This window comes from Choloepus didactylus, chromosome 13 (assembly GCF_015220235.1).
Source record: "Choloepus didactylus isolate mChoDid1 chromosome 13, mChoDid1.pri, whole genome shotgun sequence".
NCBI lineage: Eukaryota > Metazoa > Chordata > Mammalia > Pilosa > Megalonychidae > Choloepus > Choloepus didactylus.
In genome coordinates, this window is record NC_051319.1 from 78,952,948 (window position 1) to 78,975,656 (window position 22,709).

At 51.0% G+C, this 22,709-nt stretch overlaps 1 protein-coding gene across 1 annotated transcript; it reads right to left on the bottom strand.

Moving 5' to 3' along the window:
* Positions 1-5,590: 5,590 nt before the first annotated feature.
* On the bottom strand, positions 5,591-6,319 carry NEUROG1 (neurogenin 1). The gene has a single exon (XM_037802308.1). It carries the CDS (start codon positions 6,317-6,319, stop codon positions 5,591-5,593), a length of 729 nt encoding a protein of 242 aa, XP_037658236.1.
* Between the last annotated feature and the right edge of the window lie 16,390 nt (positions 6,320-22,709).

Consider the following 22,709-nt stretch of genomic DNA (forward strand, 5'->3'; position numbering starts at 1 on the left):
AATAGAACAATCTATAAAGAATTGTACAGTCGCATGCTGTATCCAGTAGGGACTCAGTGTCAGTTTGTGTTTTACCTTATAGAACCAAACAGCATACTATTAAAGGCCACATGTACTTCTTTAGACAGAGCAAAGATCAGTTTTGAGTTGATAAAGCAGCAATGTGCTCTGATCTCCATCTTCTGCTTCCGTCTCAATGACTCGAGACCACCTTGGCATAAGCAGAGTGCACGTTGCCTTGCACTCCCAAGGCCAGAAGGAAACGTATGCATCAATGACACAATGGGCTTCACTGAACAAGACAGCGACCTCAGCAGACAACCAGTACCGACATCTAACATTGTCAGAAAAGGTGGCATAAGCTCAGCCATCTGAAACCCCAATCTCCAGTTTTGGCAGCCTGCCTCCAGGGTTTGCCTGGCTGCTGGCCATCAGCCCAGCTGGAAGCAGGTAGGCTCAGTGTATTTAAGTGGTGTTTTTGCCCTGAGCCATCCCCAGGAAGTGACAGCTCCTAAATTAGACACACTGTGGGCAGATTATTCATATTATTGTTTTATGGCCATCACAGGCCATTGGTAAAATTTGCCATGGACATTTTCCAGGCTCAAATTTTCATCATTAGCCTCTTTGGTGTTTAACTTTGGGGACTTGATTCTCTGTTTGGTCTAGGTTGGAGCAACCCCAGAAATATTTTCTAAGGGAAGTCTAGAGCTTGGTAAGATTTGTGGGGCCTTTCTAGCCAGATATGCACTGGTTAAGAGACTTATTTTTCACAAGAGGATGCCACCAGGCTCTTAGCCCTGCTAGTCCTATACACTCAAGTAGTGAGGACCCAGGTTCTTGCTTGAGAACACACCCTCTGACCCTATGCAGGCTAGTTCTCCTCTAAAGGTATGCATGAGTGGCTCATCCTTGCCTCTGGGCAGGGCCTCTGCATCAGGTTGTAAAGGTAATGTCCTGTGCACGACCCCCACAGCCTGTGGGGCAGGAGGGGTACTCCACTTACCCCACTGTGCACCCTGACACAGGGCTGGAGCACCGAGAGGAATCGGGGGAATGGGCCCTTTCCTCACCCAGCCAAAGGACCTGTATGACAGCTATGACCCTGTCTCCAGCTATGATCAGCCATGATCAGCTACTCCTGGATCAGGCTGGGCCTCAGAGAGCTGAGCTTGTGGCCATAATACTTTCACTGAGCTGTACTCCATTTGCATTCCTTGGGAGAGCATCTCAGAAGCAGCAAAGATGCTGGAGCTAGATTGCCTGGATTCAGATCCCAGCTTCACAACTTACTTATTGTGATCATAAACAAGTTGTTTAACTTCTCTGTGCCTCAGTTGCCTCCTCATATCCAAAATGAGGTTAATGATATTATCGACCTCATGGGTTGTGAGAAACAAATGAATGTATATAGTGTGCTTAGAGCAGTTCACAGAGTAAGAGTTATGTTAGTGTGAGCTAGGATGATGAAGATGATGATGAAGATGAGGCTATTGCAGATGCTGCCTATGACATCACAAGACTCTTCCCCCTCCCCCCTTGTGAATTCTATCCAAGGCATTTCTTTTCGGTCTCAAGCCCGTAAAGAAGTTATGGTTCTCTTGAGCATCAATCCATCTTTATTTTATGGACACTGGGACTCAGGATTCCATCATTGCTTTAGATGCTATATTTAACAGCTTTGGGCAAAAGTAACTATTCCTCTTTAGTATTTGTAGAGGGTTTTGGGGGATGGATTCTGTGTCCTAATTGCTCCTAGCCCAAATCCTTGAAGTCATCCTTGTCTTTTCTCTCTTTCATTTCCAATAATAAATGCTATTGTTTCACCTTCAAAATGTTTCCTGGCTCCAACCACTTCTGATCAGTTCTATCACCAGACTCCTTTCTCCAGGATGAAGGTGCACATGCTCAGTTGGTTCCCTACCTCTGCCCTGGCCCCTAGAGCCTATTATCTATCTGGCAACTGGTGTGGCCTTTAAAAATATGTCAAGTCTTGCTATTCCTCTGTTTTCAACCCTCCAATCACCCTGAGAAAAGACCAAAGTCCTTGTAATAGCTTCCAAGGCTCAATGTGATTTGCACCGCTCCCCCCGCCCATCTCTGTCTACCCTGCTCTTGCTCTCTGCTCCAGCCACATCGGCCTCCTTGTTGTTCCCCTAGCGCTCCCTGCATGCTCAGGCCACTCCCCTGGCCCTGCTTCCTGCCTGGGTTGCTCTCTCCCAGGTACTGGTGTGAGTTGCTCCCTGTCTTTGCTCAAATGTCAGTTCATTAAAAGACCTTCTCTGACCATCTTCTAAAACAGCAATGCCCCTCCCACCTTGGCATTCCACATTCCCCTTATCTTCAGGTTATCTCCTTAGAACTTAGCAGGAGCTGTAGTAAATTTGTTTCTGCCTCCCCCCAACTAGAACCCAAGCTCCTTTTGGGTAGGGACTTTGTCTCAGTCACCCCAGTGCCTAGAAAGGCACTTAGCACATAGCAGGGGCTTGATAAAGCATCTGTTGAAGAAATGAGAGAATGAGTGAAAGGCTTTGTTTTCTATTCCTTCCCCAAATTCCCTTCCCTGTTTTCTCAAAAGCTTGGAAGCAGTTTATAAAAACACACATGCTACACCAAGACAAAAGCAAATGAAGAGATCAAGGTAGAGGATAAATAAGCCTTCTCAAGTGCGTTCTGATTCCTCTGTGGACAATAATCTTGAGGATAGTGAAATATGGCTGCCAGCGGGGTCACTGTATGCTCTGGAAATGAGTAGGATATTTTAGTAACCACCACCCTGACTTCACAGACCCCCGTGGATGAATGGGAATTTGCTGCAGAGAGAAAGAGTCCTGGGAGCTGGGGATAAGCATTTTAAATCACTTTCCATCTTTTCTCCTATTTGAGAACTCTAAGGGCCACACATATACTTGCTTTTCAGAAGAACAGTATTAACCTGCAGGGGTGGAAACGCCCCTCGGCAATCAAGGTTGTTAAAGACATTTCTTACGGAAGGGTGCTCAGGGCCCTGCACCTTGAGTTATGAGCCTATTATGGCGACAAAGTTGGGAATGCGGTTGGCTATTCTTCAACCTTGGTGGTAATGAAGTTTCCACGTTTTTAATGCTGGTTGTGTGCAGTTGTATGAGACAAAGCTCCTGCTCCAGCCACGAGCTTCAGGATGCCCCGGGGTGTTTCAGGGGTATTTGTTTGCTGGTGGTTTTCCCAAGGGTTTTGGACAATGATAAACACAATCGGCTGTTCTCTTCCTCTGTCCCAGACACGTGCACCTACATCACGCCTGAACAGAGTCCCAGTAGGGGATCTATCCTTCTCACAGACCCAGCCCAAGCCCATCAGAAAGCTGGAGGGAGTCACTTCCAAACATCTTATGCACAGGAGAGCAGAAAATCTGATGCAGACCATTTTCGTCTTTTGCTTTAGGGAAGCTCAACCTTAGTAGACCAAATTAATTCTGGGACACACAGTAGAGTGAGGCCCTGGGCAGGGTCATTCTAGAGCACAACTTTTCCTTTGGAGCTTTTAGCAGCAGCGAATCCTTTCTGAGCTCTGGCAACTTCTGAAGCTTTTCTTGGGAGAACTTTTTGTCTCTGCCCTGGGGACAGTTAGAGAAGGCATCCAACTTTCTGGAAAGATCTGCAAAGGACTCCTTAACCATGGCTGGGCTTAGCAATTCCTGCTGGGGATCCAGCATATGAATCTGTAGATCCAACTCACCAGGATAATGTGTGAGAGAAGAGAAAACACTTCCATAAGGAGAATATGCTATCAGTGGCTTCACTTCTGGTCCTTGGCTTCTATTCACCTTCCTAAAGGGATATAATTTCTCTAACACTATAGAATACTATTTTCCTCCAACCCTTCCACCCACCCCGCACCTCTCCGTTAAATAAATATATGCAAGAAAAGGGGCAGGCCAGTGAAAAAAATTTGATTTTACTGTGGGATAACTTGTGAGCTGGGGGATAGGCAACAACAGCATGTTAGGAACTAGCGTTTGTAATTATCCATATTCTGAAGTTTAAAACGAAGGCCATTACCAGCTCGTGTTGTTAGCTTAATTGTTAGACAACAGATAAACACACTGCAGCCAGAAAAATTCCCACTGAGTTCAGGTGGCTGATTTCTCTGGCAGCAAATAAAAGCTTTGGCTATTGCCCCTGAGGATTGCCCAAGCAAGCCAGGCATCGGGGACCTGGTCTCCCTCCCCAATGTGGGAGTAAGTTTGTGTCTTTGTGTGTGTTGGGTAGGGGTGGGAGGGAGGGGGTTGTGGGCAGGCACCCTAGCTCACAATTTTAGGCAGCTGTACACCCCACCCAGGGACACCACGCAAGCATAATTCATCCCATGCCTCACAGCTAGGGTGAACCCAAGCCTCTAAGGACAATTTGGAGGCATTGTTTACAAATCAATTTCCCCTCTAAATAGGCTGTTATAAGAGTGGTCCCTTCTGCCTGCCCCGCCTGGGCCCACCTGTCACTGGGACTTCCTAGCCAGTGGTCACACTGTATTGATCTTTTTAATCCCCTCTCTTTGAAACACAGAGCCAGCTGATGTGGAGTTCCTTAAAAGAAAGACTCTCCCACCGCCCCTACCTCTACAGGTAGCTGCGTATCCGGGGCTAATTCCCCACTAAAAAGTCTTAATTGGCTTATGGGGAGCCTGAAAGGTCTCCCTTGTGTTTACAAGGTGAAAGGAAACGATGGATCCCAAATGCCCTTGCCTGTCTTTATCCTTTTCTTGGTGGAAATCAGGTGCGTTTTATTTTTTAATCGTTTGAAACAGGACTGGAGGGTTTGGAGGAGGGTGGAGATAGTGTTTCACTTTAGTGGTTGAGTTGTCACCGGGTATAAAAAGAAAAGCCCCAGAGAGACACTGAGAAACTTGGTGAGCTTTTTGTTCTTAGTTTTTATTTACACGAAGCATCTGCAGTACAAAAAATGTAAATGATAGCTCATAATAATAGAATAAACTCTTTATGTACAAAAATACATTTTCATATGAATGAAGCATCTTGAATAAATTAAAGTACCCTCCAGCCCGGTGCCTGAATAGCTATGCAACAGTCTCCGGTTCTTCCTAGAGCGAGCCTGTAGTGGTGGGGGTCAGGATCCACAATACATGAAGCCCACTCCTTGTCTCTCCTTTTTAAGCCTTTTCATTGTATTGTCAGCCGGCTCAAACCGAATTTTCATGCTCGTTTTTCTTCATTAGAGTTCTACAAATTGTAAAATTGACTTTTCACCTCGTCTTCAGGGGCTGATCTGTCCCCTTTCTAAATCACACTGAAATGGTGGCTGGGGTCAGCTCTGAGCCAGCCACAAAGGAGGTTTTGTGGAGTTCAGAAAGTGCAAAAGGAAAGGCCGTCTAGGGGCGGGCAGGAGGACCCGGGGCTGAGGGCTGGAGAAACAGACCGAGGGGCAGCCGCAGCGAGGGTGCAGCGACCTTACAAGCGGCTCAGGTATCCCCCACCCCTTTAAAGCTCCCGCCTCCCCCTTCCGTCTGGAGTGGGGTACCAGGGCCGCCACTGGGGCCCCATGTACTGCGTGTTGACTGGGGGAAGGGGAAGGTAACCGTGTCCACGAAGGGCCTAGTGGTAGGGGACGAAACAGGGCGCCGTGTGGAGCAAGTCTTTGGACAGGCCGGGGAAGGAGAAAAGGGAGTCGCCGGCGCCATAGGAGAAGTCTTCGGAGGCGGCGGGGCTACTGGGATCGGAGAGTGGCGAGGCGGCGGCGGCGCAGGGCGAGCCGGCGGCCCCAGAGCTCCAGGACTCGGAGTCGCTGGCAGGGCTTACGGACCCAGGAAGGCAGGGGACGCACTGCGGCGGCGGGAGGCGTTCCCGGGCACCCGCCCCGGGCAGGCCCTGGTCTGCCAGGCGCAGTGTCTCAGCCAGAGCCCAGATGTAGTTGTAAGCGAAGCGCAGCGTCTCGATCTTGGTGAGCTTGGTGTCGTCGGGGAAGGAGGGCAGCACACTGCGCAGCGCGTCCAGCGCCGCGTTCAAGTTGTGCATGCGGTTGCGCTCGCGGTCGTTGGCCTTGACACGCCGGCTCCTACGCAGCGAGTGCAACAGTGCCTCGGGGCGCACCCGCGCCCGGCCCCGGCGTCGGCGCCGCTCCTGCTCGTCCTCTAGCGCCCCGGAAGCATCGGGCGCCCCAGGGATCGCGGGTGCGCTCCTGCGGGTCGCCGCGGGCGGATCCGTGAAGGAAGCTGGCGGCTGCAGCCTGGCGAAGTCCTCCTCATCTGTGACGAAGCCAGATAGGTCGCTGCTGCTGCTGGAGCAGTCGAGATCGGAGAGGCAGGTCTCCAGAGGAGCCGGCATCGTTGCGTTGTGCAGAACCCACGTACAAGGACCGATAGGGGGGCGCTTAGAGGCAGGAGCCCGGGCTGAGGGCAGGGTTGCCGGGGCGCACTTACGTTCCGAAAGGGCCCGGGGCTACTCTGTGCCCGCTGCGAGCGCGAGGGCCTGGAAGGGCTCAGGGGCGTACCGGGAACTTGGCCTCGCCTCCTCGCCTCGCCTGCAGGGGCCACGCGCCTGGCGGGTCTCCCGAGTGATCTTGAAGGCGATCAGATCAGCTCGTGTGAGCACCGAGTGTGGCACACGACCGGCCTCAGGACCCCTTAAGTACCCGGTGCAACAATGGGCGCCCCCCTTCCCTTGCCACCGCCGCCCCTTCGGCAGCCCCCGTGAATGGAGCGAGGCGGCAGGTCAGCCCCGTGCGGCGCCCAAGTATTTGCATAATTTATGCTCGCGGGGGGCTGCCCTCGCCCCTCCCCCTCTCGGAGCGTGCCCGTAATTACCGCGGGCCAATCAGCGGCGCCGCGTGGCCTTGGGCGCAGTGTCGGAGCTAAGCCGGCCCGGGCGTCTGCAGGCAGTGAAATGGAGGCGGGGACCGCAGGCGATTAGCGGCCGAGGCACGCTCCTCCCGCGGGCTGGGCGCCCCTCGCTGGGGTGGGGTTGGAGAGGCGGGGCGCCGGTAGGAGAGCGTGAGCGGCCGGGAGCTTGGGTTCGCCTCCTCTCTCCAGCTGCTGAGTGGCCGCGTGACTTTGGGCAAGTGATTTAATCTTTCTGAACCTCAGTTTTCCCTTCTGTAAAGTGGAACCCAGGCCTTCCTTGTTGAGGATAATATGAAATGATATTTGTATGGCGCTTGGCGGTTTTGCAACCGAGCGCGGGGTAATCGGGTGTGACGGCCAGCGTTCTCGGAGCCCGAGAAAACCGTATGGAAATCGACTGGCGAATGGCCGGGAGAGGGCCACAGAGCAGAGGGGGAGAATAGACGACCCCGCTGCGCCCAGGTTGGTGAAGAAACTCGGGACTGAATCAGCTCTTCCTCACCTAGGGGACGGAAGTAGGGGAAGAATGCGGAAAATAAAGGCTCTGGTAGTTTCCAGGGTTGGACTGAGTCTTGGCTGCCTCTCCCCATTCCCTCGCCGGAGGCTAATGCCGTTCCCTCAGGGAGTCCCGAGACCGTGGCCCAGAGAATCTCCCGACTTGGCCCTTATGCTGCGTCTCCTGGAGCGGCGCTTGCAGCCCCTGAGGCCCAACTGAGTGCGAGCGAGCGAGGGGACCGGCTTCCCTGGCCTCCGGGGAGAGCGGCCCAGGGAGGGCAGCAAGCACTCCCCCCTCACTTCAACCTCTCAGTAATATAAACTCGCCCTATACTAGCACAGGGCCTCCATTCTGCATTTCAGGTACTCTTTTCACTGGTCTCATCCCTAACTCTGGAGCAATAAAGGCCTGGACATCCCCCAACTTTGTACTTACGGGGAATGAATAGTCATTAAGAAACAGCACTAGGTTATGGGGGTGGACTGTTAAAAATGAAATGAACACCTTTCAGCAAAGTTCCAGTTCCTTCTCCCTGACCTGCTGCCTTCCTAGAGGACCCGCCTGAGACACCTGTCCTTTTCTGAGTTGTGCTGTCTGGAGGCAGTGGTCACCGTGGCTACTGACCCTTGTTTGCCTTCTGGCTAAGTGGACTCGGCTGAGCACCCCCACCGCCAGGAACTTCTGCACTCTACATGCACCTGCAGCTTGGGGGAAAGGTTAAAAAACATGTGTAAATATATGCTTTAGGTTTGTTAAAAGTCCCAGAAAACCACCTCAACCAGCTTAAACTAGAAGGGGAAATATTTGGAAGGATCCTGGGACATCTCAAGGAATCCAAGGGCTGCTGGGACTCACATGAGTGACAGGACTGGGAGTCTTCACTCTGCTTCTCGCCTCTGTTTCTCTCCTGCTTTAGCTTTTACATGATCCCAGTGCATTCCCACTAGCTCCAACGTGATGACATCTCTGGGCCCCTTTTTCAATTTCCTGGAGAAGAGAATCTGGCCAGGAGAACAGTCACTGGAATGAATATTTGTCTGTTTTGTGGTTACCAGCACAGAGCAACCTTTGACTGAGGAGTTTAAAGGTGAGCTCCCCTCTCCCATTCCTGCCAATTAGGGTATGGGCATGTGACTTAAGTGTAGTCAATCTGAGGCCCCATTTGGAACTTAGGCTCTGGGATGGTGACACTTCAGAGTTTTCTTGTATTATGGTTTCAACCTGGAAGGACCAGTGACCAGTGGTGGCAGAGGTGGCCAAGGGCCATTGGGTGTCCTGACCAAACTCCCCAGGACCTGCCTGCCCCCAGCTGTGTTTCTCGCATCCTCCCTGCCTGTTTTCTGAGCCTAGTCCTCCAGCCTTCCCATCAATTGCAATGCCCGTAGATAGGCTTTTTCCTAGTATGTTTCTTCTGCTCACATTGGCCAGGTTTGGTGTTGGTGGTTTGGTGGCTAAAACACCAAGTTAAATGTTCAGAGGTCACCAAAGCATAGATTCTTAAGCTTGTTGGTTATTTTGAGGCAAATCCATACACCATATTGAGCACCTGCACTGGGGGTGACAGGGATGAAAACCTGATGGATAGGGCCATGGGCTCTGAGTCTTGTAAGCCTAGAGTTCAGTGCTGGCAAAACCCTGGACGATTGAATCATCCAACCACTGCCCTCATATGCAGGAAACTGTGGCCAGAGATGGGGAGGCCCAAGAATCACTGGTGGTCAAATTAGGGCCAGACTCAGAGTCTTTCAGGCCCGATTCCATCACAGTCAAATAACAAATACTGCATGCCTGCTGCGTGCTGCCCTGTGCCAGGTGCTCTGTGGAGTGTCAGGTGGGCCTTGGTCTTGAAGATCACAGAAAGGCGACCAGCTACTGGTGCTAAGGGCCCACTAAGGAAGCAGATCCAAAGAGCAGCATGCATCCCCCAAAGGGAAGGGCAGGGAGTGGTCAGGGAAGGCTTCCTGGCAGAGGGGGCTTGCAAAGGCTTTGAAGGATGGAAGGAATGTGACTACACAATCTAGTCAGAAGCGGGGATGCCCCTGGAGACAATGTAGGGGACCTGTCTGGATAGGGCTTCTGTGGGGGCTCAGTGGAAGAGAGTTGGAGCTAGTTGTGGTGAGCCTTGAATGGTCATGAAGACCTTTCTTCTTCCTTTCTGTCTGTTCCTCTCCTGCTGCTATCTCTGAGAGGGCTGTCCAGTGGCTCATGGCCCAAGGCAGAGGGGCCAAGTGGGGCCTAGAATCTAGCCTTTCCACCACTGGCCTAGCCATGCACCCTGATGTGGGGCTGTGAATGCCTAGACAGTGTACCCTTTCAAATGTGCACAAAGGCACCTGATGAGCTGGCAATGACTGTGCTATCTCCTGCCTTCATCCCCTCCTCTGCCTGACCCATAGTGACTTGACCAGGCAGGCACCTTGGTCTTGTTCTGCCTGCTCTGGGCTCCTGGGCAATGCATGTGACAGCTCCTCCCTGGACATTAGTGTCTGTCCCTTGTGCTTTATGTAAGTGCATCTGAGGCTTGGGAGGCCCCTCCCCTGAGTGAGCCACTGAGGATGGATCCCTGGGTAGATGAGAATGAGAGGGTGGCTTAGACTCAAACCTTTTTCCCAAGAAGCTCAGAGCTTTCTACTCAAGAGATAAAGGCCAGGCCCCTTCTAGGAGATACATATTCTTTCTGGGGAAGATGAAAGTTTCTCCCACCCCTGCAAAATCGCTCAGAGCCTAGAACATGAGAATATCTATGGAAACCCTCATTCCCAGAGCACAGTGGAATGCAATGTGTGTATGTAATAAATGCAACCACAGCAGGCGCCAAGGTGGCCAGGGCCGGACCAGGTGTTCTGGCTGCCCGACCTGTGTGGCATCCAGGCTGCCAATCTTCTGACAGGGACTGTGGTCATCCGAGGTGGTAGCAATGGTGTGGCCCACACCCCAGACTCCTGTAGAAATCCAGACTATATGCTGAAGTCACTGAGTCTTTATCCCCACACTTGTGCCCACGATCGTCCCCATAAATCTCTTGCTTTAGCACCCGCTCGTCTATATTGTGCTTGGCTAAGCCCTTGAGGCTGGTCAGGCGTGTGCAGATGACAGATCAAGTGATGCCAAGACTGGGGCTCCCCCTGTGACCTTGCCTGTCTGCCTGACACTTGGGGGAGGGAGGTGGGGACAGGGTCTCTGAATGGCACTCAGGAGCCAGAGGCACACATCTGTTCCAGGTGGCCCTGGAGCTCTGACTCAAGATCACGGTGGAACCAGCAGGGAGGTGGTTTCTGTTCCTTATTGAGAGGGCCTTTCTGACTCGTCCAACACACTGACAAAGGAACCAGGCAGGCATCAGATGCTTCCAGGGTCTTTGGAGATTCTTGGTATATTTTTTAAAAGTGAAGAAAGGCCAAAATAGGGGAAATTGGTGGCAAATTATAAATGTTTATATGTGAAAATTAATGTGATCGACATAAAAATATAAAGCAGTCTAACTATGCCTATGCTGTTCGTAAGAGTTCATAAGATAATTTCAGAATTTAAAATGGACATTAAATTAAGGCATGGAGATCCAGGGATGGATCCAGACTTAAATTGTGGTTGAACAGCTTCTTTCAACCCTGTCAATGGGTCTCAGGGACCATGTGTATGACTTCATTTGGAGTCAGTGTCCACAGCCTTTGAAGCCTTTTGTGGACACACCCCTGAGAGCCAAATGGCCTCCTGGCCACCTCCCCTTTCACTTTCGGAAACACTTAAGCCTGAGGCTGAACAAACTATCTTTCAGGGATGCTGTAGTGGGAACTAAGGCTGAGGGCTGAGTGTCCTGTACTTATAAGTGGTGGGAGGTGTGGGGAGTGCGGGGGCACCGTCACATTTCATACTTTTGTCTCTCAAATTGTTGTAGCTGAGAATTATCATTCCCTACCTCCTCCAAATGGTTAGACAGAATATTAATTTCGAGATTAGTGTGGTAACTACATGTAAAGTTGAATTTTGTGGGGTTACAAAGTTTGATGGTTTTTTTTTTTTAAATGGTACACGTGAACTCTCAAATGCAGTTGATGAGAAGTAATGATGCTGGCCCCCTGCTCAGTTACGAATCAGACTGGTATACTGGGGAGAGGGCACTGTCCTGGGTTTATAACGCTGATGTCCACAGGGGCAGCCTTGATGGGAATTTTTTTATTATTATTAAATTCAGTATTATTGAAATACATTCGCACACCATACAATCATCCATGGTATACAATCCACTGTCCACAGTATGATAACATAGACTAGATAAAGAGGGTGTGATCCACAAGGTCTTCACAATCACAGTCACCCCTTGTAATCTACATTATTATATAATTGTCTTCAGGAGTCCAGACTGCTGGATTGGAGTTTGGTAGTTTCAGGTATTTACTTCTAGCTATTCCAATACATTAAAACCTAAGAGGTGTTATCTATATAGTGCATAAGAATGTCCACCAGAGTGACCTCTCGACTCCATTTGAAATCTCTCAGCCACTGAAACTATTTTGTCTCATTTTGCATCCCCCTTTTGGTCAAGAAGATACTCTCAGTCCCATGATGCCGGGTCCACATTCATCCCCGGGAGTCATACTCTGCATTGCCAGGGAGATTTACACCCCTGGGAGTCGGGTCCCACGTAGGGGGGAGGGCAGCGAGTTCACCTGTCGAGATGGCTCAGTTAGAGAGAGAGAGGGCCACATCTGAGCAACAAAGAGGTACTCGGGGAGATTCTTAGGCACAACAACATGCAAGTTTAGACTCTCCTTTGCGGTAACGAGCTTCATAAGGGCAAGTCCCATGATCGAGGGCTCAGCACATCAAACCACCGGTCCCAATGTTTGTGACAACATCAACAGCAGTCCAGGTGAGGATGTCCAACACATCCGCACCTTCCCCTAGATCCTCGGGGCTGGGGAGGGGGAGGCTGTAAATATACTTTTTATTAGCTGCCCAAATTACTCTGGGATGTGTCACTATTTCCCTCCAGTCTATACTAACCTACCGTATCTCACTTCCTATTCAAAGTTCCATGTAATTGTGGTGTTTGAACAAATCGACTGTAGAGTTGTACCGTTTAGAAAATTTAGATCCTGTACCAAATAGATATCTCTTCCCTTGGTCTCACACAGAAGTTGAAGTTTTAAAACACAGTCAGTTTCAACCTTTACCCTTTGGCTTGGCTTGTCCTGGTCTTAACCAGACCTGCTTCATTCGATGGGAATTTTTGCACCAAATGAAGTTGCGAACAGGGCCACTCTATACATTTCCGTCATCATTTTCTTTCTGGAGATACCTGGGGGGAGGGGTGGCACTGGTTTCGTGGGTGGTATTTTGGAAAGAAAAAGTTGTAATCTTTTTAGAAAAAAGAAAGGGAAGGGTGCGGTTACTCAAGAGGAAGGGATGAAGGATGATGGACGCAGAGGCCCGCAGTGTTCCTTTCAGTACAAGTGTACCCGCAGATATGCAGTTGCGTTTCCATATAAGAGAAGCAGGGTGGGGTTGGGGGAATAGAAAGGAGAAACAATTCCCTATTTTCTTTACTGATGACCCATGACAGTTGTGGAAGGGGGGGCTGAGGGGTGGGGGACAAGGCAGGAGGGGGGAAACAGAGAGGTCTTTCAGTGACAGAGCAAGGAAAATGGCAAATTATCCATGGTTTCCAGAAATCCGTGGAGGCCCCCTCAGCCCCTGCCCTGCTAAAACAGTGCCGGCTGTATGCATTTCCCACCTCAGAGATGTCTGCTTGAATATTCTGCGGCATTGTGTACTGATGGGTTTGGTTGGGTGCAATCTGTCTACGTGTGGGATGAATTTGGGCTCAGTGGAAAGCCCTGGAGGAACTCAGCTTTATTTTACTGTCGTGTAAGAAATGCCTTCCAAAACAACGCTGGGCAGTTCCACAGCCAAGTAAATTCTTTCCACAAGAATATCTCAAGTTGGATTGGGGTTCACAGGCCTGTGCAGGGGTGTGGGTGGGGTAAGGGGAGACAACCTGTGTGTTTGGGCTGGCCCAAGTCCTTGGCAGGCCCTATCAATGGATGGGGATTGAAGTGCGTTTGTGGTTTGGGCCAGTCTTGGGTAAAACAATGTCCTTTTTGTGCTCGATAGACAGCGGGGGGAGGCAAAAGGGGTGCACACGCTTTTGCAGGGAGGGCCCATGGAGGTGCAGACCCTGAACTAAAGAGGGGAGCAGGCAGAAGGTGCTACACCCCCTCCCTCCCGCCCCCAGCAGTGAGGCATGGAATCAGTTTTCACATCAGCTGCTAGAGGCTACAAATCAATCCAGAACCTCCTTCAAAGCCTCTGAGTTTTGCCCTCCTGGAAGATTTCTTGAAGTTAAATCTTCTGGGCTCAGATTAAAAACAAAAACAAAAAAACCCCCAAAAAACAAAAACCTAGCCCTCACTGTGACTGTCACTAGGTGTTAGCTCCCAAATCCAGGCTGCACCTGCCACAGGAAGTTACTAAAGCCAGCATTAATTTTGTTGAGTAGTTTCATTTTTGTCTGCTTCGTGTTTTTGAATTCTTAAGAAAGTTTTCAGAAGAGATTAAAAACATTTCCCCCTCCTGGATGCTTGTGGGTCAAGTGTGGGAAAACTGACTGAGGGTCTTTTCTTGTTTGTGTAACAAAAGAAATCACAGTGAAATTTATCCTAATGGAATTCAACTATTGGTTTATGGAAAGAATTCAGAAAGAAACCCAGAAAACAGAGAAAACGCCGAAGTGTTTTCCCTTTGCTTTTCTCTACCTTAACGCTTGGCTACATAAATTCATGTTGGGTTAGAAAACAAATGCATTTTGTTTGTAGTAATTAAAATGTTTTAATGAGACAACCATAAAATCCACCATTAATTATTTTATTTCAAACACTTCTGCCTTCTTTTGAAATAGGTCTATTTAGAAATAGTTTAGAGAGTAGCCTGCAGTTTTATTCTTTCCTCTGCATTATACACAGGAGTCGAGAAGTCATTTATAAATAATTACACAATGTTTTGGGTCTTTGGGCTTGTATAATATATCAAAGCGATTAGTACACTTATTGTTCCATTGTAAATGCTTTTTTTCTCCTTTCAGTTTCACTTGCCTTGTCTTCTAGCTAAACCTTTTTCTGGAAATCTTTTGTCTTCTTCATTCTTTTTGCTTGTTACAGTCCAGGAGCATTCTTTTTATTCAAACACTCGCAGCAGGGGCAAAGAAAGCGACTTCGGCCGCATCTTAAGTTTTACCATAATTTTCTGGCATTTTCTTTTCTTCCAGTTTTCCCAGACTACCTAGGGGCAATGAAGAATTATAACATACATGAATTATTAGTACTCCCCTTGAGTTAAAGGGGGAAGAAAGTGCTTCGTTTTCTATGCCCCCAAGGGACCCAAGGAGCGAGCAGCCGCTAAACAAAGTATTTATCACTTTGCATCTCTCTGGGACGCCGGCCGCGCCCCGCGCGCCCCCACCCTCGCCGCCGCCGGAGTTTTGCTCCGGCCCTGGAGAGTCGGTATTTCTCTATTTCTTTTATACAGCCACAAATAAAGACTCCTTGGCTGGAAGAAGGGGGTCTCCCCCTATCCTCGCGCAAAAGACCCTCGCGCCGCGGCCCTTCCCACGGCGGGGGCTTCGGAGAGCTGGGAGAGCCCGCGCGGGGGGCGCGCGGGGGCCGGCGGGCCGCGGGGTGGCGCCCTGACCTCCGCACCCGGGTCAAACGAGCCGAGGAACTTTCTTGCAAGCTGGTTCCAGTTCAGCTTGAGGGTCGGGCCGCCGCCGGAGCCGCGTGAGGGGATTAGGGCCGCACGAGAGGCGACTGCGCTGTGGCTTCCAGCCACGTGAGGAGGGAAACGGCTTCTAAAGTCCACAAGAAACTAATCCTTGTTATCCGGCAGGGCGCGAACCCTGGCTTGCTTCTTCGGGGCTGGCTGCGTACAGGCGTGCGACGCGGCTCCTCGAAACTTGGTCCGGATTTATGGCGAGAAGATGACACCCCATCCCCACCTCCTCATTCCTGGGGACCCCCCTCTGCCCCCACCGAGGCAAAGTCGGGCAGTCCCTGGAGACCACCTGGATAAAAGCGGCGTTTTCATTGTAACACTTAGAAGTCGTCAGACGCTCCTGTAGAGTTAGGGTGGAGAATTACGATGAAATCTGGGGAAAGTTCGGGAATTTTGGTGTTGGCAGGAATCAGGGCGTTCCATTAAGACAATGATAAAACATAAAAGATGGATCGAAGAAACGAATACGGGTGACGAAAACGCGCGGGAGAAGTCCAGCTAATTGCCTCCGGGGCGTTTTCCGAAGGCGGTGGGTTTTGTCACCTTGCCCCCCTCCACCCTGGCCGTGCGCCCCCGGGCCGAGCACCGCTTCGCAATCTGTCGGAACCCGGCGCTGTTTCCATATGAAGGGCCGCGCCGGGTGCCTTGGGAGCGCTGAATGGCCGCTCGCGGTCGGGCGGGCGCGCACGCCGGGCGGCCCCGGCTGGATTTGGCTACATTTGCATAGCAGGTGCTGATGCATGTCCATTCTTACTTAAAGAAGTTTTAATATGGGATAAATTACCCGGAATTAGGAGCAGGCGTGGGCGGGAATAAAGGAACCGTGTCGCCCGTCTTCTCACAGCCGCCTGGTGCGGAAGGAGAGGAGGGCAAAAGAGAGAAATATTAAGTGAGAATCGACTTTAAAAGTTGTCCTCTTAAGAAGCTACAGCCTCCTTCCTCGATCTTATTCCCCCAAAAATGAACAAAGAGAAAACAGGAACTTTAATCAATTTCATTTTAGAATCCTTTTTGCTGGGAGTAAAGCAATAATCCCTGGGATAGTAATAAGATTAGTGCGCGAAGATTTTTGGGTCAGAGAGTCTGGCCGAGTTTAAAACGTTAATCCTGACCCTAATCCGCCCCGTTGGCGGTGGTGGAAGTGCCGCACCACGAGAGATCGTTTTCTGTCCCCACCCTTAAAGAAATATCAGGCCAGGCCCAAATTGGTCCATTTTCTTGCGATGACAACGAACTCTGTCCCACAGGTGCGCTCTGGGGACTTGTGGGCTCCGGGACCTCCTCTAAGTGGGGGGTGGCGTAAAGTTACCCTCCTCCTGCCCCCCACAAAAGAGTGATGCCCAGTGGCTGCTTGGGGGTTACCACTGGCTTCCAGGTTCATTTCATCTGTTTGGAATCTTGCAAAAGTTTGGAGCAAACTTACAGAACATTTACAAAAATAATACAAACCCCATATAGAGAACCCCAAAATACCCCCCCCATACCCAGATTTACCAATTTTAACATTTCAAAGACATGGGATTATAAAGAGATAGGGGTTGGGGAGAGCGCTGTCTGTCCTGTCCCGTCTTTAAAATGGACCCAGGGGACTCCTCCTCAAAGGAAAGCTCTAGTAAAAGTAGTGAGAGGGAATTGGGGATGGGGAATGGTTGCCTCAGACTTCAGTCTGCTGGACTGTAGGTCTGCTTATCTGTTTTGTGAGAGAAAAGCCTGGGGCCTGGGGGAACCTGAGGGCTCTCCAGATATTTGGGGGCCTGGGAGGAGGCCAGGGTGAAGAAAGGGTGGCCAGGTCGCTCCCTTGCCAGAGCCAGGGAAGGCTCCTGCCACCTCCGGGCTCTTCACACGGAGATACTTTCCCTTGCCTGCTTTCTGAGGGACCGAATGCCAAGACTGTTATCCCTTTCGCCCTCGGGAATGAGGAGCCTTTCTCCTTCCCTCCTGGGCTCGTGCACTGCTTTTTATGGCTCAGCCTGTTCTGATCCCCAGCCGTTTCCCTTTCCTGGCCCAATTTGACCCAGCTTTGGAACAGGACTGCAGCAGGGATCACGCCGGCAGGCCTCTGGCTTGCGCCAAGCTCTTCCCAACATGGCTGCTTTCCCCGGAAGGCAGTGTGCGATGCCCAAACGGACCATATGGTTTGGAGCGAGAGCCTCGGAGCCCAGAGACAATGGGGAAGGGAGAGGCCGAGGTCAGTGGCGGAGCTTGCACGGCTGCAAACCTCCCTTTCAGTCTAATGAAGCTGTTGTCTGGGGGTAATGATGCAAATGCCTGGGCCCTTTCTCGCTGCGATAGTCTAGAACGTGATTTGTCATACAATCTGAATCTTTGGGAGCACTTTAGACAGAACCTCCCCCAAAGATGGAGATGAGCCATATGTGCACTTTGCATCTGAAGTGGGAGTGGGAGCAGCGGGCGGGGGGCGCCGCCCACACTGACTTCCCTACAGGACAGCATTCTGGCCTGGGCCTGACGGCCAGGAGGACACAGTCCCTGGGGGCTTGTGAGTGGGTGTAGCCGCTGCACTAACTAATCACAGATTAGCAGTGTGTGCTGGAAAAATAATGCGGAGGGTCTGGATATGCTGATGGTGTGGGGTTTGCTCTCTCCCATTCTGGTTTCCTGTGCTGCAATGGGACAAAAAAGGGGCCATTTGGGATGAAGGGCTCATTTAATAAATATGCTTAAATTTCTCTGCTCTGAGTTGCCTGCTGATGCTATCTGGGGCCAGGATGGACACTTCCGGAGTAGAGAAAGAAAACGCGAAGCAGGAACCAGGTGGCCGGCATCCTGGGCCTGAGGCAGGTGTGGGCAGGAGAGAAGGGATGGCATTCACCAAAGTGAAGGAGGCAAACAGGAAAAGTGAGAAAACCAGCTCCTGCTGTGCTTGTGTGATGGAGAGGAAGGCTGGTGGGGGATTGCTCCTTATAGGAAGACAAGTATCACTTCAATGGAGCAGGGCTTGAGGCAAGGAAACTGTCCCTCAAGCCAGGGCTTGTGGATCCATTCCAAGTCTGGCAGCAGAAATTCATCACCAAGGATCAATTTAAGTAAAGCAGACCATCACAGAATGAATTGATCTAATAGCCCCTCCCCCCCTTTTATTCTTTGCTGTATGCAATTGAGAAGTGATCCTAATAATGGTGGCAATAACGATTAGTGGTGGAGAGGAGGGGTCTGTGGGATGGAGTCTGTGCCAGGTGAGGAAGGAGGGGAGGCAGAGATGGCCCATTCCCATCTGCCAGTAGACCAGACCTTTCTTTTCTGCCCCACCCTCTTTGGTAGCCTCAGCACCTGGCACAGTGCCTGGTCTAGCATAGTGAATGCTCAAAGGATATTTGCAGAGAGAGCGAATAAGTGCGTGGGCACTGGGTGTGTGTACACGTGTGTCTGCATGCAGGTTCACACACATGTGCACATGTGCGCACACACATAGCTCTTCCTCACCTTTAGGGGGTTGGATGGCACCACTCTCTAGGATTGGTCTGCCCCCATAACCTGCGAGTTGGCCCACAAGTAGGTGCCACAGCCCCAGGCGCTGCTGGGTGCTCAGCCCCTGGCAGGTAGAGGGGTTTGCTGGATGGGTATCTGTTCACCTTTCTATGGTGCTGTAACTTTAGGAGCTAAAAGTGGGGTGGGGTGGGAAGTGGAGGTGGCATGCTCTGAGGAGGAGAGGTCCCTTCTTACCGCTGCTGGCTGCGGTGTTCAGGCAAGTTTGGATTGAATCCTGGATCTCGCCTTCACTGCTGATCACTCCCACGGCCATGGATAAGTCGTCTCCAGTCCCTGGCCACATGATACTCTTTTTGCTCCCTCAGATGCCCTGGCATTGAGGGCGAAGGGGGGGTTGTTACCGCAGTGGGTGACAACACCAGCTCTCAAAGCCCAAGCCACAAGCTGCTCACCGCAACACCTGTTACCACTGACGGCTGTGGCCTGGGGTGGGTGCTCGGAGGTGGTTCTCCTGGGGTGGGTGTTGGGGGGTACCAGGAACATAGGGGGACTGGGCTTTCTGATAATTTGTAGGCTATTCAGAAAACTTTATTTAGAAAAATGAAATCTCTCTGGAACATCCCAGTCTTTTCTCGCTTTCATAAGTATGTTCCCAATGCATGTTTGCCTGAGCACTGGGAGTGCCTGGTGTCAGCAGGCTGTTTACTACTTGGCCTTATCTCTATCATGTCATCCTCATCATTCATAGCAATGTAACTATTATTTTTGAACAATTTTTTTTGTGTGTGTGACGGACACTGAGCTAAGCTCTCGATATGCATGATTTTATGAAAGCCACACAGTGAGTCTACGGGTTGTATATTTTTCTCTCCCTTTTAAATATGAGGGGACTGAGGCTCAGGGAGACTGCTGTCCAAGGCCCTGGGGTTAGCAGTCAGTAGCAGAAAGCTTGGAATCTGGGGCTATCTGGCTTCAGTGCCCATGATCTTACTACTCCCCTCCCTCTTCTGTCCCTTTCTCCCTTTAAGCAAACACTCTGTGGACAGCTCCAGCTTGGTGCTGGGGCTTGGGGATGGGAACCACAGCCCTATCTGGGGTGGGGAGGAGGAGGCTGATTGTGCAGCGGCTGACAGGGGGGGGGGGGGGGGGGGGGGGGGGGTGGGGTTGGGGGGTGGGGGTGGGGGGGTGGTGCAGCAGCCCTGGGGGCAGGGTGCACTGGCAGCTGGGGAGGTGGGCAAAGTTGGGAGAGAGCCTGTGCTTGTCTGCCACTTGGTTGCCCTCATGGGGAAGTGCCCTGACCATGGGCACACAGGAGCCATTGTTGATTTGGGAGCTGGTTTCTGTTCTTGTTTTCTTGGTAGGAATTGAGAGGTCTGGGTTTCCTCTGCTACATTGGGAAAATCCTTTCCTCTCTGGGCCTCAGCTTCTTCGTCTCAAATAAGCAGGATGGGAATGTGGGTGGGTGGCAGGGGACCAAGGGGTCTCCTGGGGCTTGGAGACCAGTTGGAGACTGCCAGGTCACTGGTGCAGCCTGCCCTCACCTGAGGTTTTGGAGAGCCATCTGGATGTGTGACATCAAATCATCTCCTTTCCTCTCTGGTCTCCCTATCTGTATAGTGAGCAGAGCTTATGAGGGGCCCAGAGAGTTGAGCTGAAGGCAGCAGGCTCTCTGAGTGGCGGAGGCGATGTTCTCTGGCTCTGGTTGCTGCGAAGCTCATGATCCTAGAGTTTGTGGACTGTCCTGGGCTTCTTGTCCCGACATCCCTGCAGAGCTCAGCATGACCTCAGCACTGAGACCCTAGGTTAATTATATCTATTGGTTTATTAATTCTTTGTTTGTTTGTTGATTCATTCATTGATGGCATTGCCATCACCTTGAGTTAGCTTTTCCTGAATAAAAGTTCACTTTACTTCCCTGCATAAAACTCCTCAAAGCTTTCCCATCACACTTATCATCAAGACCCCTGCCTTTTTATTTAGCTGTGGTTAACGGGGCTCTGCCAAGCTGGGTGAGGATCTCAGCCTCATTGCCACTTGCTCTCTCCTTGGCCCTCCAGCAGGACTCGTCTCCATTTAGTGCCTCTAGCACTCCTCAGGCTGTGCACTTACGGTTCCTTCTGCCTGGAGGGCTCTTTCCGTGGTGGGCTCTTTCTCACCCTTCAGGTCTCATCTCAGAGGCCACCCCCGATGATCCTGGCTAAAGCACCCCCCATCACTCCATCGCATCACCCTATTTCTGTCAGCACATGAATCATAAGTTTACTTATTTATCTATTTCCCCTTTTCACACCTGTCTCTGACTACCCTGGAAGAGCAATGTTTGCTACGTAGAGGTGCCCACTCTGCTTCTGTGGTTGAATAGGAACATTGCTGTGAATGTATTTCAGGCAGTGAAGTATGCATGCTGCTATGACATATGTCTCCAACTGTCCATCTCCAGTGAAATCCAAGTCTGAAGAGAGAGTGCAGCATGTGTGTTTGGTTGTGCACTGCATGTGTGTGTGCAGCTGAGTGCTTCTGAGTGGGGTGTGTTCAAGGTGGGCCTCTCTCAAGGCATGGCCGGACAGAGCACAGAAAGCCGACTCCCATGGGATGATTTTGCGTCAGGCATGAATCCATGGGACCTTCTGAATCACATCATTTGTGCCCAGAGGAGACGTCTGATTCTGCCAAAGTGGGGGTGCCCCTCTGTTTATGGAAGGGAGCTTGGCAAACATGCTTCTCTAAACAGGGTAGGGATATACATGGGCAGGGTTTCCAGTCTCAAATGGAGAACAGAATCCCTGGAGCACTCATGAGGAGCAGGGAAGAGGAGGAATTCCTTATGGCAGAGAGGGAGTGGAGCAAACTGAGGACAAGATACACCCGGGTGGGTGACCGTCAGCAGGGACGGACTTGGGGCTGGTTCTAAGGAAAGCCACTTAGAGCAGTGGGGGCTGTGGGGACCTTGTACATCTTTCCCTTGTTCCCAGGAATTGCCCTATTTTGGGGGTGAGAGTATGAGGGGCGCTGCCCTGCCACCGTGTCCTCAGCAGCCTTCTGAGTTGCCCCACCTCTTCCCTGAGTCCTGGCTCTGCCCTAACCACTGGTCATGGGTTCAGCAGAGAGCTGGATGGTGGCAGAAGACCCTGCCCCTGCCCTCAAACAGCTGGCAGTCTTGCCTGGGAATCAGAACACAGGCATGCAAAGTAGCCAGTGAGCAGAACTTGGAATGTAACTGTCTCCATCCACTCATTCACTCACCAAGTCATCCACCAACTGTTTATGGAGGGCCTCCATGTGCTGGGGACACTGTGCATGGTGCTGGGAAATCCAAGGAAACCCAGTGGAGCCACAGCTAGTGGTGGCGAGTGCTGGATGAACAGGGGCAACCTACTCCAGCTGAAGTGGTCAGAGAAGAACTCTGAGGAGGTGACATTGATGTCCAGGCTTAAAGGATGAGAAGGATGAACCACCCATGGGAGAGCTAGAGGGAGAGCATTCCAGGCAGAGCCACTTGCAAGTGCAAAGACTCTGGAGCAGGAACAAGCTTGTAGTATGTGAAGAACCGACAGAAAACCAAAGTATATTAAGTAAGATTTCAGGAATGAGGTGTAGACCACTTGTCCAGATTATGCAAAACAGCATAAGGTGAATAACTGAGGACTTACCACGGGCTTCACTCTGTGCTAGAAGCATTATACACTGCATCGTATTTAATACTCACACCGACTTGGTGAGGCATGCTCCTCTAAACTCCTGACTGTGCTGAGGAGGCAGTGGAGGCTCAGAGGTAAAGCCAGTCGTCGAAGCCCACCCAGCATGCCAGTGGTGGAATTGGGCTTTGAAGATAGTCTGACTCAAGAGCCCACTAGGCTGTTCTGTCTCCCAGGATACAGGGAAATGATACAAACTGCACTACTGACCTGCTATGTGGAAAAGGACAGAGAAGAGGGAGACCAGAGAAAACCATAATCATGGCCTTGGGCTACTGGGAGGGTGGTGCGAGGTGCTCAGCAGGGTGTCTTCTGGCACTCAGTGCTGGCTGGCATAGAGTATTAAATTTGGTTCTGCTTCACAGGACCTCCTTTGTTAGTGTCCTGGAGATGGAGAGAGACGTGTGGACGTGGACATAAATGGAAAGTCATCCTTAAGGCTGTACCCACTATGAGTTTATAGCTTG